Source organism: Salvelinus sp. IW2-2015, linkage group LG16 (genome assembly GCF_002910315.2).
Source record: "Salvelinus sp. IW2-2015 linkage group LG16, ASM291031v2, whole genome shotgun sequence".
In the NCBI taxonomy this organism is placed as follows: domain Eukaryota; kingdom Metazoa; phylum Chordata; class Actinopteri; order Salmoniformes; family Salmonidae; genus Salvelinus; species Salvelinus sp. IW2-2015.
The window spans coordinates 9016516-9032190 of NC_036856.1; the positions used below are offsets into that span (position 1 = coordinate 9016516).

Genomic DNA, 15675 nt, shown 5'->3' on the forward strand with positions numbered 1-15675 from the left:
TAATCTCCCCGATCCACGCAAGATTCTCACCCGTGGGGTCAAAATGATCACAAGAAACGGTGAGGCAAAAATCCAGAAACCACACGGGGGGACCGATAGTGAATGACCTGCAGAGAGCTGGGACCAAAGTAACAAAGCCTACCATCAGTAACACACTACGCCGCCAGGGACTCAAATCCTCGCAGTGCCAGACGTGTCCCCCTGCTTAAAGCCAGTACAATGTCCAGGCCCGTCTGAAGTTTGCTAGAGAGCATTTGGATGATCCAGAAGAAGATTGGGAGAAGTGTCATAATGGCAGATGAAACCAAAATAAGAACTTTCTGGTAAAAACTCAACTCGTCGTGTTTGGAGGACAAAGAATGCTGAGTTGCATTCCAAAGAACACCATACCTACTGTGAAGCATGGGGTGGAAACATCATGCTTTGGGGCTGTTTTTCTGCAAAGGGACCAGGACGACTTATCCGTGTAAAGGAAAGAATGAATGGGGCCATGTATTCGTGAGATTTTGAGTGAAAAACCTCCTTCCATCAGCAATGGGCATTGAAAATGAAACGTGGCTGGGTCTTTCAGCATGACAATGATCCCAAACACACCGCCCGCGGCAACGAAGGAGTGGCTCGTAACGAAGCATTTCAAGGTCCTGGGAGTGGCCTAGCCAGTCTCCAGATCTCAACCCCATAGAAAATCTTTGGAGGGAGTGAAAGTCCGTTGTTTGCCCAGCAACAGCCCCAAAACATCACTGCTCTAGAGGAGATCTGCATGGAGGAATGGGCCAAAATACCAGCAACAGTGTGTGAAAACCTTGTGAAAACTTTCAGAAAACGTTTGACCTCTGTCATTGCCAACAAAGGGTATATAACAAAGTATTGAGATAAACTTTTGTTATTGACCAAATACTTATTTTCRACCATAATTTGCAAATAAATTCATTAAAAATCCTACAATGTGATTTTCTGGATTTCTTTCCTCATTTTGTCTGTCAWAGTTGAAGTGTACCTATGATGAAAATTACAGGCCTCTCTCATCTTTTTAAGTGTGAGAACTTGCACAATTGGTGGCTGACTAAATACTTTTTTGCCCCACTGTATGTTGGATTCACGTCTCCATCTCAAATAAGAATCCATGTTAAAGTGCATTTGAAGCTTGATTTGATTTAGTCCTATTCTTTAACTTAGATTCTTGGTTGAGATGGAGATGTGAATCCAACATATAAATTATTCATTTGTAGACAAACTGGATATTGAATTGTGTTTGGTTGTCAACGCAACCAAATATAAGCATATGAAGGAGATGTGTCTTCTGCTTGGATAGATGTGTCTTGTTCTCTGTTAAGCCTACCTTTAGGAATGACTTCCATAGCAACAGTGAATATATTTAGTTATTAAGAGGTCTCTCAACAATCATTCTCACGATAACACATTGGTAGTAGTCAGCGACAAATGTAAAAGCTGGGCTAGTTTAAAACCCTGGATGGGAGACCAAATTAATAGCTGTAGATCAACTCTCCAATAGGAGATGCTGCCGAACCTATTGTTTTTTGTTTGTGTTTTATAGTTGGTATAACGTTGAACATCTGAAATTGTTTCAAAGGTACAAATTCAACATATTTTATACATGGTTTGTCTAAGTTGAAAATTGGTTACAATGATAACAATCATTGGGTTGAAATTTCACCCTCAAAACAACAGGTTATGACTTTTTCAAATTCCACGTAGATTTGACAAAATGTCTGCCTCGGATCCATGTTTAGCGAAACATTAGCCACTAATGGTTAGCCCTCCAATTAGTTACGGCATATGAGTTTAGCTTAGCCTAGTGAAGGGGTCACTTCAGGAAATTCAGATCCAGCCAATCTCATTGGCTAAGGGCAGTTGTGACAGTCATGTTGAGTCATGAGTAATGTGTGCGGCCATTAATAACTGAGGTGGCGCCGCGTGACCGCTGCTGAACTCCTTCCATCGAAAAGAAAAAGGCGGAGGGATGGATGAATCAGAAAAGGGTAATTTGGCTCTATACCTTTAGGTAATTAATTTCTCCCTATCTCAGCCTATATAGCCCTCCACCTCCCCTCCTTCTCCTCAGTCCCACAAGAGGGAAAAGGAGCTGATGAATGCCATTACATCATTACATGGAAAGGCTATGCGTTTCTCTTTACCAGTAGCTACAGGTTGTAATTACTTAAAAGCCCCCCCCCCAACCTGTACCGTTTGGGTTTCTCTACTGCTCCTCTCTTTACTCACTACCATCCCTCGTGTATTTCTCTCATATTCCATTCCTTCCTCCCCCGAAGCCCTCTTCACTCTAATAGCTGTTCTGTTATGTAGCTGTTATGTGTCTAAGTGCCATCATGATTATGACACTTCATCATGGAGTTGTTCTTGAGCAAAACGTCGTCGTAAGCTTGACATCGTCGATCTTTACTAGGCACAAGGCACCCGGTGCAATCCCATGAATTTGATGGCCCTCTTAAATGACTTGGTAGAACTGAATATAGTTATAATGGGGTGATTTCCAAAATGTTTCTCATACGCGGAGACGCCGTAATGTTGTAATCATTCTCCTCTGTGTTGAAGCCCCAGGCAACAAACTCTACTCTTGAAGCTTACTGCTCACTACGGGAAAATGGCTTGCCTTTTTACGCCAATGAATAAATGTGATACACCAGTACTCTAGCAGTCCAGCTGCCACCACTTATTTCCTTCATAATTTCCACTATATTATTTTTTCCAACATGTTTTAGCTGAGTCGGGGTACAATTGGGCCCAATTGTAGCTCATCCTATTGTGTTTTTGTGCTGAGACACTGTCTGCATGGCTAGCTTGCGCGGCTGTTGTTACTCTGGTGCATGGCAGATACAGCGGGTGTAAAGCTGTGTGCTGCTGTCGCTCTGCTCTGAGCCACCGAGAGGCAGAGAGGGCTGTGGGCTCTTTTGATAAGGAAGCCTGCCTGCCTGGCTGGCTCCCCTATTTGGGAGGCAACTGACTGGAACTCATGAATAAAGCTTAAAGCTCTACCCTCCTCCACTTCATGTTTGTATTCCAGCTGGGTGCACGCGCGCACACGCGCATGTGTGTGTGTGTGTGTGTGTGAGACAGGAAGATAGAGAGTGTGTGCGTGTGAGTATCTGTCTGTGTGTATGTGTGTGAGAGAAAGTATTGTGTGTGTGTGTGTACGTGCGCGTGTGAGTATCTGTCTGTGTGTATGTGTATATGTATGCATGTGCGTGTACAAACACACTCTAGCCTCACTCCATACACAGGAGGCTGCATCTATCGCTGTGTTTGGAGGAGCTGCTCTGTGGTTAGGGGTGACTAGCAGTCTGACCTCAGCAAGAGATAGGCCTATTTGCAGACTCATGCAAACACTGGGAAAGAACCACTACTCAACTGTCTATAGCACTTACCAAGTCCATTATAATAATATGGACCCAAAAACACTATATTCAGACACAACTTGGCTAAAAGGAGGAGATGTAAGAGTACGTATTTATGTACGTATGTACGGTGCATTTGGAAAGTATTCAGACCCCTTGACATTTTCCACATGTTGTTACATTTACAGCCTTATTCTAAAATTGATTAAATTGCTTTTTTCTTCATCAATCTACACACAATACCCCATYATGATGAAGCAAAAACAGGTTTTATACATTTTTGCTAATTTATTTGGCCCCTAAGACCCTCAGAAACTTTTACAGATGCACAATTGACAGCATCCTGTCGGGCTGTATCACCGCCTGGTACGGCAACTGCACCGCCTGGAACCGCAGGGCTCTCCAGAGGGTGGTACGATCTGCCCAACGCATCACCGGGGGCACACTGCCTGCCCTCCAGGACACCTACACCACCCGATGTCACAGGAAGGCCAAAAAGATCATCAAGGACATCAACCACCAGAGCCACGGCCTGTTCACCCCACTACCATCCAGAAGGCGAGGTCAGTACAGGTGCATCAAAGCTGGGACCGAGAGACTGAAAAACAGCTTCTATCTCAAGGCCACCAGACTGTTAAATAACCATCACTAGCCAGCTTCCACCCGGCTACTCAACCCTGCACCTTAGAGGCTGCTGCCCTATATACGTAGACATGGAATCACTGGCCACTTTAAAAATGGAACACTAGTCACTTTAATAATGTTTACATACTGCTTTACTCATCTCATATGTATATACTGTATTCTATTCTACTGTATTTAGTCAATGCCACTCCGACATTGCTCGTCCTAATATCTATATATTTCTTAATTCCATTCTTTTACATTTAGATTTGTGTGTATTGTTGTGAATTGTTAGTTACTACTACACTGTTGGAGCTAGGAACATAAGCATTTTGCTACACCCACAATAACATCTGCTAAATATGTGCATGTGACCAATTTTAAAATGTATTTTTTAAACGGAGAATATCAACACGGCAGAGGATATAGCCATTGGACTTGGGGCTCTGCTGGGCATTTACCTCATATTTGGATTTTTGCCACTAAAATCATAATTAACACTGAGAACTAAAATATTGTGTTATTGTTATGCATATTGTTATCATTAATAATAACAGGGGGGGGTAGTCCAAAAATGAACCTCAAAACGTTCTTCAAAACGTTCTTCAAAACGTTCTTCAAAACGTTCTTCGAGGATCCATTAAAAGGGATACTTAGAATAACTTATAGGGGTTCCCCTAAACCCCTAAAGGATACTCCAGGAACATTTTATTTTTTAGAGTGTACCATAAAGGCCTGATTGGGGGAGTGCTGCTCTTCTGGAAGGTTCTCCCATCTCCACAGAGGAACTCTAGAGCTCTGTCAGAGTGACCATTGGGTTCTTGGTCACCTCCCTGACCAAGGCCCTTCTCCCCCGATTGCTCAGTTTGGTCAGACGGCCAGCTCTAGAAAGAGTCTTGGTGGTTCCAAACTTCTTTCATTTAAGAATGATGGAAGCCACTGTGTTCTTGGGGACAATCAATGCTGCATAACAATCAATTCTGCATCCTTCCCCAGATCTGTGCCTCAACACAATCCTGTCTCGGAGCTCTACAGGCAATTCCTTCGACCTCAAGGCTTTGTTTTTGCTCTGATATGCACTGTTAACTGTGGGACCTTATTTAGAAAGGTGTGTGCCTTTCCAAATCATGTCCAATCAATTGAATTTAGCACAGGTGGACTCCAATCTCAAGGATGATCAATGGAAACAGGATGCACCTGAGCTCAATTTCAAGTCTCATAGCAAAGGGTCTGAATACTTATGTAAATAAGGTATTTCTGTTTTTTATTTGTAATAAATTTGCAAAAAAATAAWWWWWWTTCTTCGCTTTSTCATTATGGGGTATTGTGTGTAGATTGCTGAGGAACTTTTTTGATTTAATCCAATTTAGAGTAAGGCTGTAACGTAACAAAATGTGGAAATTTTCCGAAGGCACTGTATGTACAATATATATGTATGCGGCAGGTAGCCCAGCGGTTAGAGAGGCAAGCCAGCAACCGGTTCGAATCCCGGGTCCGACGGGAAAAACCTGGTAGGATGAGAGCTGGCAACCGGAGGGTTGCTGGTATTAAATCCTAGATGCCACTGTCTGCCGTTGTGCCCTTGAGCAAGGCACTTAACCCCCCACAACAACAGCTCTCTGGGTGCCCAGTGTGGCAGCACCCCGTACCTCTCCAAATCCTGTGTATTTATGTGTGTCTTTCAGAGGGGTTGGGTTAAAAGCGGAAGTCAAATTTCAGACGGACGCTGTGTGCAATTGACCAAMAAAGTGATCTCAAACTTAATGTGAGTGTGTGTATGTGTGTAAAATAATCATTCAAACCTCCAGAGACTTTGTGAGTCAAAGGTTAAAAGTAAACCAGCTTTACCTGGCGAGATACTGTCCGGACGAGGGCACCTCGTGCTTGTTGGGCTTGTCGTAGCAGTTGACCATGTTCTGGATGAGCGCCAGGTCGGGACGCACCACTGTGGCTGCTGCCACAGCTTGGCCCACCAGCTGCAGCGCGTCGCGGATGTAGAAGTCCAGCGGCTTGCGCTCCACCTCACCGTAGGCTAGCAGCCCCAGGGGCAGGCCGATGGAGTGCAGGGTGTCGGGGCTCAGTGGGTAGCCCAGCACCCAGTGCACTGTGGGCAGCGTATGCCCCAAGTCCTGGGCACTCCGCAGCACCGCCGCTGCACACTCCGGGTCGGCCCCGAACAGCAGTACCGCGGCTGGTGGCAGAATCTGACTTGGCCCCTGTCCCCGGAAGTGTTCCGAAAGGAAGTCCTGGATTTCGGATTCTGTGGGCCCGGCCCGGGTGAGGTTGAGGAGGGCTCGGAGGTGCCAGCGGGTGCCGCCCCAGCCAAGGCGGCTCTGGAGCTCCAGTAGTTCCAGCAGGCCAGCCTCCTCCCAGCCCTGGCACAGCACAGCCATGCCCTCCTGCCAGCCYCTCCGCTGGAGAATAGTCAGCAGCAGCTCTGACAGGCCTGACGGTGGGATCCGCGTAACCATCTGCAAGTGGAAGCGGTTCTGGGAGGAGATAGAGAGAGACAGAATAAGAAAGATTGTCAGATCTAAAGAAAACAACAGGAGCATGAGTCACGCAATTTCTATAATCAAAGATAGCATTGCTCACCCTTTGTAAAGCACAGCTTTGTGAGGGTATGACATAGTGGTTATGTTACATTTGGCAGAGCAACCTACATACTGTATTGACTTTACACTCTCTTCAGTATGACATTTGCTTATAAATGAGTTGTGAACCATCTATGTAGGGCTTATAAAATGCATTATGAAGGCTTCATTTTCAAAAAGGAAAATAGATCAAGCTGGATATAAGAACCAAAACAAATTATTCAGTGAAATATTTTCGGAGAGACTACAACTCGACTCACTGACTCAAATTCAAACGCCCTCTGTATGTTAAAGGATGGAGAAACATTTTTATCTATCAAAATGGTTATCTTTATAATCCCTTTTTCATTAAACAAAACTTTGAGCTTATGCTCTCCTAAGTCACATTTTGATTCAAAAAACTTTATCAACAGATGAAAGTGCCAATTTCAATCCATCTGTTGATTACCGCCACATAGCCATTCAAAGTTGGGCTACCCGTCTTCATAACCCTCCCTGACATGCTGCTAATTTGCTTTGCTGCAGCAAGCACAACAGGAGAGATGGAACGCACAAATTGCAATTCATTCTTTGTCTCGTCGGGTTCCCCCCTTGTGTTTGTGGGTCTATGTTCGTGTTCCCCTCTCTCTGACTCCTGCAGCCTCAAACGTTACATTAAGCAGATGCTCTTATCCAGAGCAACTTACAGTTGTAAGTGAATACATAGCCATACTTTTTTCGTGCTGCTCCCCCATGGTAATCGAACACACAACCCTGGCGTTGCAAGCGCCATGCACTACCAACTGAGCCACATGGGACCCAGTCACTGGGACCAGTGCGTCAGAGGAGAAGTTGAAAGGTAAATGTTTGATACATGTGTGTTTGCAGGCAGCATCCACAAAGCATTTCAATGACGCTCATCAAAAGATTCAGTATTCTTCTGCTCCAGACAGAGAGATCAAGGCTTTGTTTCTCCTGGAACTGAGGGAGAAGTATCTTTGTAGTCAGCTCCTCCCTTGGCATAGAGGAAAACAGAAGAGATGGAGCAAAACAAAAGAGCTGATCGTGGACTTCAGGAAACAGCAAAGGGAGCACCCCCCTATACACATCGACGGGACAGCAGTGGAGAAGGTGTAAAGTTTTAAGTTCCTCGGTGTACATATCACAACAAACTGAAATGGTCCACACACACAGACAGTGTGGTGAAGAAGGCACAACAGCATCTCTTCAACCTCAGGAGGCTGAAAAAATGTGGCTTGTAACTGAAAACCCTCACTAACTTTTACAGGTGCACAATTGAGAGCATCCTGTCGGGGTGCATCACCACCTGGTACGGCAACTGCACCGCCCACAACCGCAAGGCTCTCCAGAGGGTGGTGCGTTCTGCACAATGCATCAACCGGGTGCAAACTACCTGCCCTCCAGGACACCTACAACACCTGATGTCACAGGAAGGCAAAAAAGATAATCGAGGACAATAACCACCCGAGCCACTGCCTGTTCACCCCGCTATCCTCCAGAAGGCGAGGTAAGTACAGGTACATCAAAGCTGGGACAGAGAGATTGAAAAACAGCTTCTATCTCAAGGCCATCAGATTGTTAAACAGCCATCACTAGCACAGAGAGGCGGCTGCCTACCTACAGATTGTTATCATTGGCCACTTTAAGAAATGGAACACTAGTCACTTTAATAAGGCCATTTTAAGAATGTTTACATATCTCAAATTACTAATCTCATATGTATATAATGTATACTGTATCCTTCACGATCTATTCTTTACTATCTATTGCATCTTAGCCGCTCTGTCACTGCTCATCCATATATTTTATACTTATATATTCTTATCCCATTCCTTTACTAGATTGTTGTGTATTAGGTTATGTTGTGGAATTGTTAGATATTACCTGTTAGATACTGCTGCACTGTCGGATCTAGAAGCATACGCATTTCGCTACACTCACAATGACATCTGCTAACCATGTGTATGTGACCAATAACATTTGATTTGAATAGACTGATGTTGCCCTCTAGACCAGGGGTGGGAAACTCTCTAGACCAAGGTTGGGCAACTCCCTTTGACCAGAGGTGGACAACTCCCTTTGTTTCATGAGCTGCTGAAAACATACGCTCCACAAGTACAGAGTGAACAAAAAGGTCAGAAATGTGTCTGTAGTTCAATTTGAAGTTTACTGTGCACCTCTCTTTTTTTTTTTTACATACTTGTTAAAAGAATATGACTTTCTTTCTATCATCTCGACATTGCTTCTCTTCTTGTGGGTTGTGTTGGCCCTTGTGGGTTGTGTTGGCCCTTGTGGGTTGTGTTGGCCCTTAGAAAGAATGGTGTGCAGATTGTCCTCCTTTTGATGAGCTAAAGCTCAAAATCACAGCTTACTATCAACTAATGTGTCAGTTAGTTAGACTTGACGATGACATACACAACGGCACACAACCAAAAATCCTGTCATCAAAGCATCTTACTTCTTATGAATACTCATAAGTACCTTTTGTGCCAGTTTTCGCCAAAACCATGTGAGGGGTGTTTATTATATAATTTATTATAACTACCAAACCAATCCTCTTAGTCAAAAAAGGATACCCACACACTGACTGTTGACTCCAAATAAAAGGGAAGGATTATCATTATTTGTGCCACATCTCAACCATATCTTCACCAAGCTGGATGTAGTACAGTTTAAAAAGCCTCTGATGCTTGATTTCCATCCAATTGGCGACAGAGTTTCAATATGCGCATTTTCCTACCAGAGATGTTTCTATCAAATTGACTTGTTGCAGATGAAAGGCTATGCGTGATGACATAGTGCGCATACAAATATATTTAGCTGTTGAATTCCAATGTACAGAATAAAAAATACAAGTTACATAGAGCACACTCGCATTTTAAACTCTGATYATGTTGCGTTATATAGCGAGTGTGCCCACTGGTATCTGCGCGCTGTTGGCTAGAGTGCGCGTATAAAATGAGATTATTATGGACAAAAGAGCAAGATCATTTGTATTTGTCAAACGGCAGCCAAGCATCGATGGTCATGTTACCAGAATAAGACCCTCGATATTTATTGAAAAGGAGCATCAAGCTCATCACATTGCGCTTTCACCACCCTGTGAAGTTCCTCAAAATCTATTTAATCTGTAGCGAAATAAACAACATGCTTCCAAGTCGTAGTGGGAGGACCACACAACATATCACCGTGGGACTCCAAGTTTACTTCGATATGATGGTTTTATATACATTTTTGCGCATAAAAGCGTTTCCACCCACGACATTCCTCGCATAATTAATTTTACATACACAAAAGATCCCACCTTTTCTAGCGTATTTTGTTTTGTCGACATTTGAAAAGTTTACCAAAACATTTCCTGTTTCCATCAGGCCTGTCATGAAATGTTTTATTCGACATGTACGGGTACTTGACTCGCAATAAAAGGTTGGATGGAAAGCTGGTTAGTGATTTAGAAAAATCCTGCACGTTGGTTGATTCAATCAAATATCCGGCATTATTTCTCACCCCATGTGAATAGATTATTTACAATGTAATTATCCTTTTCACAGATGCACTAAACCCAGTCCGTCACCAATTCAATGAAAACCCTCAATAACATCTGACTGAGACCACAGAAGTATAACGTATGTGAGTTCTTCCTGTCTTGCAAAGCCGTTTGAAAATGACAATATAGAGGTGCATTATAGAGGTACTCTCAGAGCACACAGAGGTCAACAAGGATAACTAATGGCTCCAGTAACCCGAGGGAGGACAAAAGGACAAGGACATCATCTCATAGTGTTTGATTGGAACCTGGAACTACAAAGGGAGAAGAAAAGAGAGACGGAAATAGTGGGTGACCACAGAATGACAGGATCCATTTAGAATCCAATCTTTCTTAGTCCTGGAAATGGAAATAAATGGAAAAGGGAAATTGAGGGAATGAAGATTTTAAGATTCTGTCCCAATTCCTTTACCACACAGCAGCAGCCAAAAATCTTTCTCTAACATTTTACTTACAGACATCGGGCAGTCATAATTGTGACCCAGGGGGTTCTGGGTACCTCCATCACAAATCCGGACATAAACATTAAGTATATGAAGGTGTGCATCCCCATAAGAGTTACACATTCTTATGTTGGTACAGCCAACTATTTCTAGAGCACCCCCAGGAGTCACTGTATAATTCATTCTAATACTGATGATGACAGGGGGAGAATGTGGTGAATGGGAAGTAGACTAGAGGACACTGGTAAGTGTTTGCACCTATGCAAAGTTTGCTCCCGTCTTTTTCAAAAGGAAATAAATGACAAAGATAAAAACATGAGACTGTCTTTATCTACCCTTTCCTTTTAGATCTTATCCCTCCCCCAATATCCTTGTTTAATCTTTAGTTGAAACGCTTCTGTTTTGTTCCCCCTCCCGAATATACAGAACCATGAACCTCCCTTTGTTTACACTTTACCTTCCGATCTTATCTGTCTCCCAACACTTGTTTTACCCTTGTTTCAAACTGATATATTTTATAGCCTGTGGAATAGGAATATAGCAGGCAGCAACTGTGCACTGGTGTGAAGGCTGAGTAAATCCAGCCCTAGGGAAAGGACAGAGTTCAGATAGATATGGAATAGAGGTGAGTGAGGTGGAGCACCCAAGGTTCCTATTTATTCTCTGACCTATGATTTCTTTCTTAATACCGCAACCATTTTTATTTTTCATTTATTCATGTTTGATAGAATCGTACAGGGGGAGGTCATTCAGAGTTGAGGCAGGAATCATAACGTCGTGTCAGAAGGAGTATCCCTGCAAACAAAAATACGTCATTAGGACTTACCCGGAACATCACAAAATGGTTGTCTAAAGAGGTCAGGACGTTGTGTCATTGTTCATGAGGTTTTGTCTAGTTCCTGGATTGTCAATTTGTAAGTCGCTCTGGATAAGAGCGTCTGCTAAATGACTTAAATGTAAATGTCCCAGGGATTTCCCCGAAGATGTTTTTAGGAAATTCTTACGATGTTGTGTCATGGTCCCCCTGGAGGTTTTGCCTAATTCACGGTTTGTCCCAGGGACATCCCCGAGGATGTTTTTAGGACGTTTTTGGGATGTTGTGTCATTGTACCCTGGAGATTTTGTCTAGTTCCCGGTTTGTCCCGGGGATATCCCAGAGGTTGTTTTTAGGACATTCTAGGGATGTTGTGTCACGGTGCCCTGGAGGTTTTGTCTAGTTCTCGGTTTGTCCCAGGGACATCCCAGAGGACATTTGTCACGGCTCCCAACGAAGGTGGCTCTCCTGCCTGTTCGGGCGGCGCTCGGCGGTCGTCGTCGCCGGTCTACTAGCCGCCACCGATCCCTTTTTCCGTTTCGTTTTGTCTTATTGGTTGCACCTGTTCCCTGTTTCGTTTCTTGATTTATGTCTATTTAAGCCTGTTAGGTCCGCCTAGGTTTGTGCGGGATTGTTGGTTGTGGATGTGATTTCGTTTGGTCCTGTGTTTGGGCTGGTCTGTTTTATGCGCCCTGTATTTTGGCGTGACCGTTTTGTGCCGGAGAATAAATTACGATTTACCGAACCCTCTGCTCTCTGCGTCTGACTCCAACCCACCACTCCTAGTAAACTCTGACAGAATCCCGCACCACTTGTATGGAGTCAGCAGGCGCAGCCGCACCTCCTCTCCCATCGATGGAGGAGCGAGTCCTTCATCATACGGCCATTCTCCACCGGATTGGGTCGGCAATGGACCAGATGATGGAGAGGATGGACCGATGGGAGAGGAGTGGCCTCCCTACCTCACCTCCAGCTCCTCTTCCACCAGCACCACCTACCCCTCCTCCGGCGTCCGGATCCGGTGCCCTGCGTCTGGCTCTCCCCAGGGAGTACGATGGAACGGCAGCTGGGTGCCAGGGGTTCCTGCTACAGTTGGAGTTGTACCTGGCTACCGTTCATCCGACTCCCTCGGGGGAGGAGAGCGTGAGCGTCCTCGTCTCCTGTCTGAGCGAGTCCTGGAGTGGCCAACGCAGTGTGGAATGGCCCAGACTCGGCGAAGGATCACTACCCCGAATTGGGTGAACGGCTGTTTCTCCTGCGACAGGAAACGAGGAGCGCGCAGGACTTTGCGCTGGAGTTCCGGACCTTGGCCGCAGGGCGGGGTGGAACGACAGGGCCCTGATGGACCACTATCGCTGTAGCCTCCGGGAGGACGTCCGCAGGGGGCTAGCTTGTCGGGACACCACCCTCTGCCTCGATGAACTTATCGACATGTCCATCCGACTGGACAATCTGCTGGCTGCCCGCGGGCATCCAGAACGGGCCCTGTTGGTTCCACCTCCAGGCCCTCCTGCGCCTAGCCCCATGGAGTTAGGGGGGGCCGCATCGAGGGGGACCGGAGGAGGAGGCTCCTCCTGCACCAGGTGTGGTCGGAGAGGACACTCTGACGATCGGTGCTGGAGGAGCTTGTCTGGGAGTCGGGATGGCAGGCAGAGCACTCCTCGTTCACCCCAGGTGAGTCAGCACCAGAATCACCCAGAGCTCTCTGTTGGCCATATGTTCTTACTAATTAATATTTCAGAGTTTTCTCCCTCTCTACAGCATAAGGCGCTAGTCGATTCAGGTGCAGCTAAGAACTTTATGGATCGTGGGCTCGCGTTAAGGCTAGGGATTCCCCTGGTGTCGTTAGACCAACCTTTCCCTGTGTACTCCTTAGATAGCCGACCATTAGGGTCAGGGCTGGTCGGGAAGGCCACGGTGCCACTGGACATGGTAACGCAGGGGGATCATAAGGAGCAGATCAGTCTCTTCCTTATTGATTCGCCTGCGTTTCCAGTGGTGCTGGGGATTCCCTGGCTGGCTAATCACAATACTGAGATTTCATGGAGACAGGAGGCTCTCAGAGGGTGGTCAGAGGAGTGTTCAGGCAGGTGCATAGGYGTTTCCATCGGTGCGACGACGGTGGAGAGTCCAGACCAGGTTTCCACTGTGCGCATTCCCTCTGAATATGCAGATTTGGCTATCGCCTTCTGTAAAAAGAGGGCGACCCAATTACCACCTCATCGACGAGGGGATTGCGCGATCAACCTCCTGGAAAACGCTGCACTTCCCAGGAGTCACGTGTACCTGTTGTCCCAGGAGGAGAAGGTYGCGATGGAGACATACGTCACTGAATCTCTGGGACAGGGGTACATTCGGCCCTCCACGTCACCCGTCTCCTCGAGCTTCTTTTTTGTGAAGAAAAAGGTGGGAGGTCTGCGTCCGTGCATTGATTATAGAGGTCTAAATTCCATCACAGTGGGGTTTAGTTACCCACTACCTCTCATCGTCACAGTGGTGGAATCATTTCACAGGGCGCGTTTCTTCACAAAACTGGAACTTAGGAGTGCGTATAATTTGGTGCGTATCCGGGAGGGAGATGGGTGGAAGACCGCGTTTAGTACCATATCTGGCCATTATGAGTACCTCGTCATGCTGTATGGGTTTAAGAATGCTCCAGCCGTTTTCCAATCTTTCGTAGACGAGATTTTCAGAGACCTGCACGGGCAGGGGATGGTAGTGTATATCGATGATATACTAATCTATTCTGCCACCTGCGCCGCGCACGTGTCTCTGGTGCGTAGGGTACTTGGGCGACTGCTGGAGCATGACCTGTACGTCAAGGCTGAGAAATGTGTGTTCTCCCAACAAGCCGTTTCCTTCCTGGGTTATCGCATTTCCACCTCTGAGGTGGTGATGGAGTGTGAATGCATTACAGCCGTGCGTAATTGGCCGACTTCGACCACGGTAAAGGAGGTGCAGCGGTTTTTAGGGTTTGCCAATTACTACCGGAGGTTTATCCGGGGTTTTGGTCAGGTGGCTGCTCCCATTACCTCACTGCTGAAGGGGGGGCCGGCGCGCTTGCGCTGGTCAGCAGAGACGGGCAGAGCTTTCAGTCGTCTGAAGGAGCTGTTCACCGACGCTCCCATGCTGGCTCATCCGTGCTGGCTCATCCCCTCTTTGGCGTTTATAGTGGAGGTGGACCCGTCCGAGGCTGGGGTGGGAGCCGTGCTATCACAGCGCTCAGGCGCGCCACCAAAGCTCCGTCCCTGCGCTTTCTTCTCGAGGAAGCTCTGTCCGGCGGAGCGGAACTATGACGTGGGGGACCGGGAGTTGTTAGCTGTAGTCAAGGTTCTGAAGGTGTGGAGACATTGGCTTGAGGGGGCCAAGCACCCTTTCCTCATCTGGACTGACCATCGTAATCTCGAGTACATCCGTGCAGCGAGGAGATTGAATCCACGTCAGGCCAGGTGGGCCATGTTCTTTACCCYATTTCGTTTMACGATTTCCTATCGGCCAGGCTCCCTTAATACGTAGGCCGACGTGCTGTCCCGCCTATATGACACCGAGGAGCGGCCCATCGATCCGACTCCCATCCTCCCAGCTTCATGTCTGGTAGCACCGGTGGTATGGGAGGTGGAAGCACGGGGGTGGCAGCATCATGTTGTGGGGGTGCTTTGCTGCAGGAGGGACTGGTGCACTTCACAAAATAGATGGCATCATGAGGTGGAAAATTATGTGGATATATTGAAGCAACATCTCAAGACATCAGTCAGGAAGTTAAAGCTTAATCACAAATGGATCTTCCAAATGGACAATGACCCCAAGCATACTTACAAAGTTGTGGCAAAATTGCTTAAGGACAACAAAGTCAAGGTATTGGAGTGGCCATCACAAAGCCCTGACCTCAATCCTATAGAAAATCTGTGGGCAGAACTGAAAAAGCGTGTGCGAGCAAGGAGGTCTATCACCCAACTTATTGTGAGAAGCTTGTGGAAGGCTACCCGAAACGTTTGACCCAAGTTAAACAATTTTAAGGCAATGCTACCAAATACTAATTGAGTAAATGTAAACTTCTGACCCACTGGGAATGTGATGAAAGAAATAAAAGCTGAAATAAATAATACTTTCTACTATTATTCTGACATTTCACATTCTTAAAATATAGTGGTGATCCTAACTGACCTAAGACAGGGAATTGTTACTAGGATTAAATGTCAGGAATTGTGAAAAACTGAGTTTAAATGTATTTGGCTAAGGTGTATTTCAACTTACGACTTCAACTGTATGTCTAGTTTCC

At 46.0% G+C, this 15675-nt stretch overlaps 1 protein-coding gene across 1 annotated transcript in view; it reads right to left on the reverse strand.

Annotated features, from left to right (window-relative positions):
* LOC111975916 (glutamate receptor ionotropic, NMDA 3A) overlaps nucleotides 1-6480 on the reverse strand; it is a 32368-nt gene extending 25888 nt beyond the window's left edge. Inside the window, exon 1 of the mRNA XM_024004593.2 lies at nucleotides 5847-6480. Coding sequence (XP_023860361.2) covers nucleotides 5847-6469 — 623 coding nt within the window. The 5' untranslated portion in view covers nucleotides 6470-6480. The remainder of the gene's footprint in view (nucleotides 1-5846) is intronic.
* Between the last annotated feature and the right edge of the window lie 9195 nt (nucleotides 6481-15675).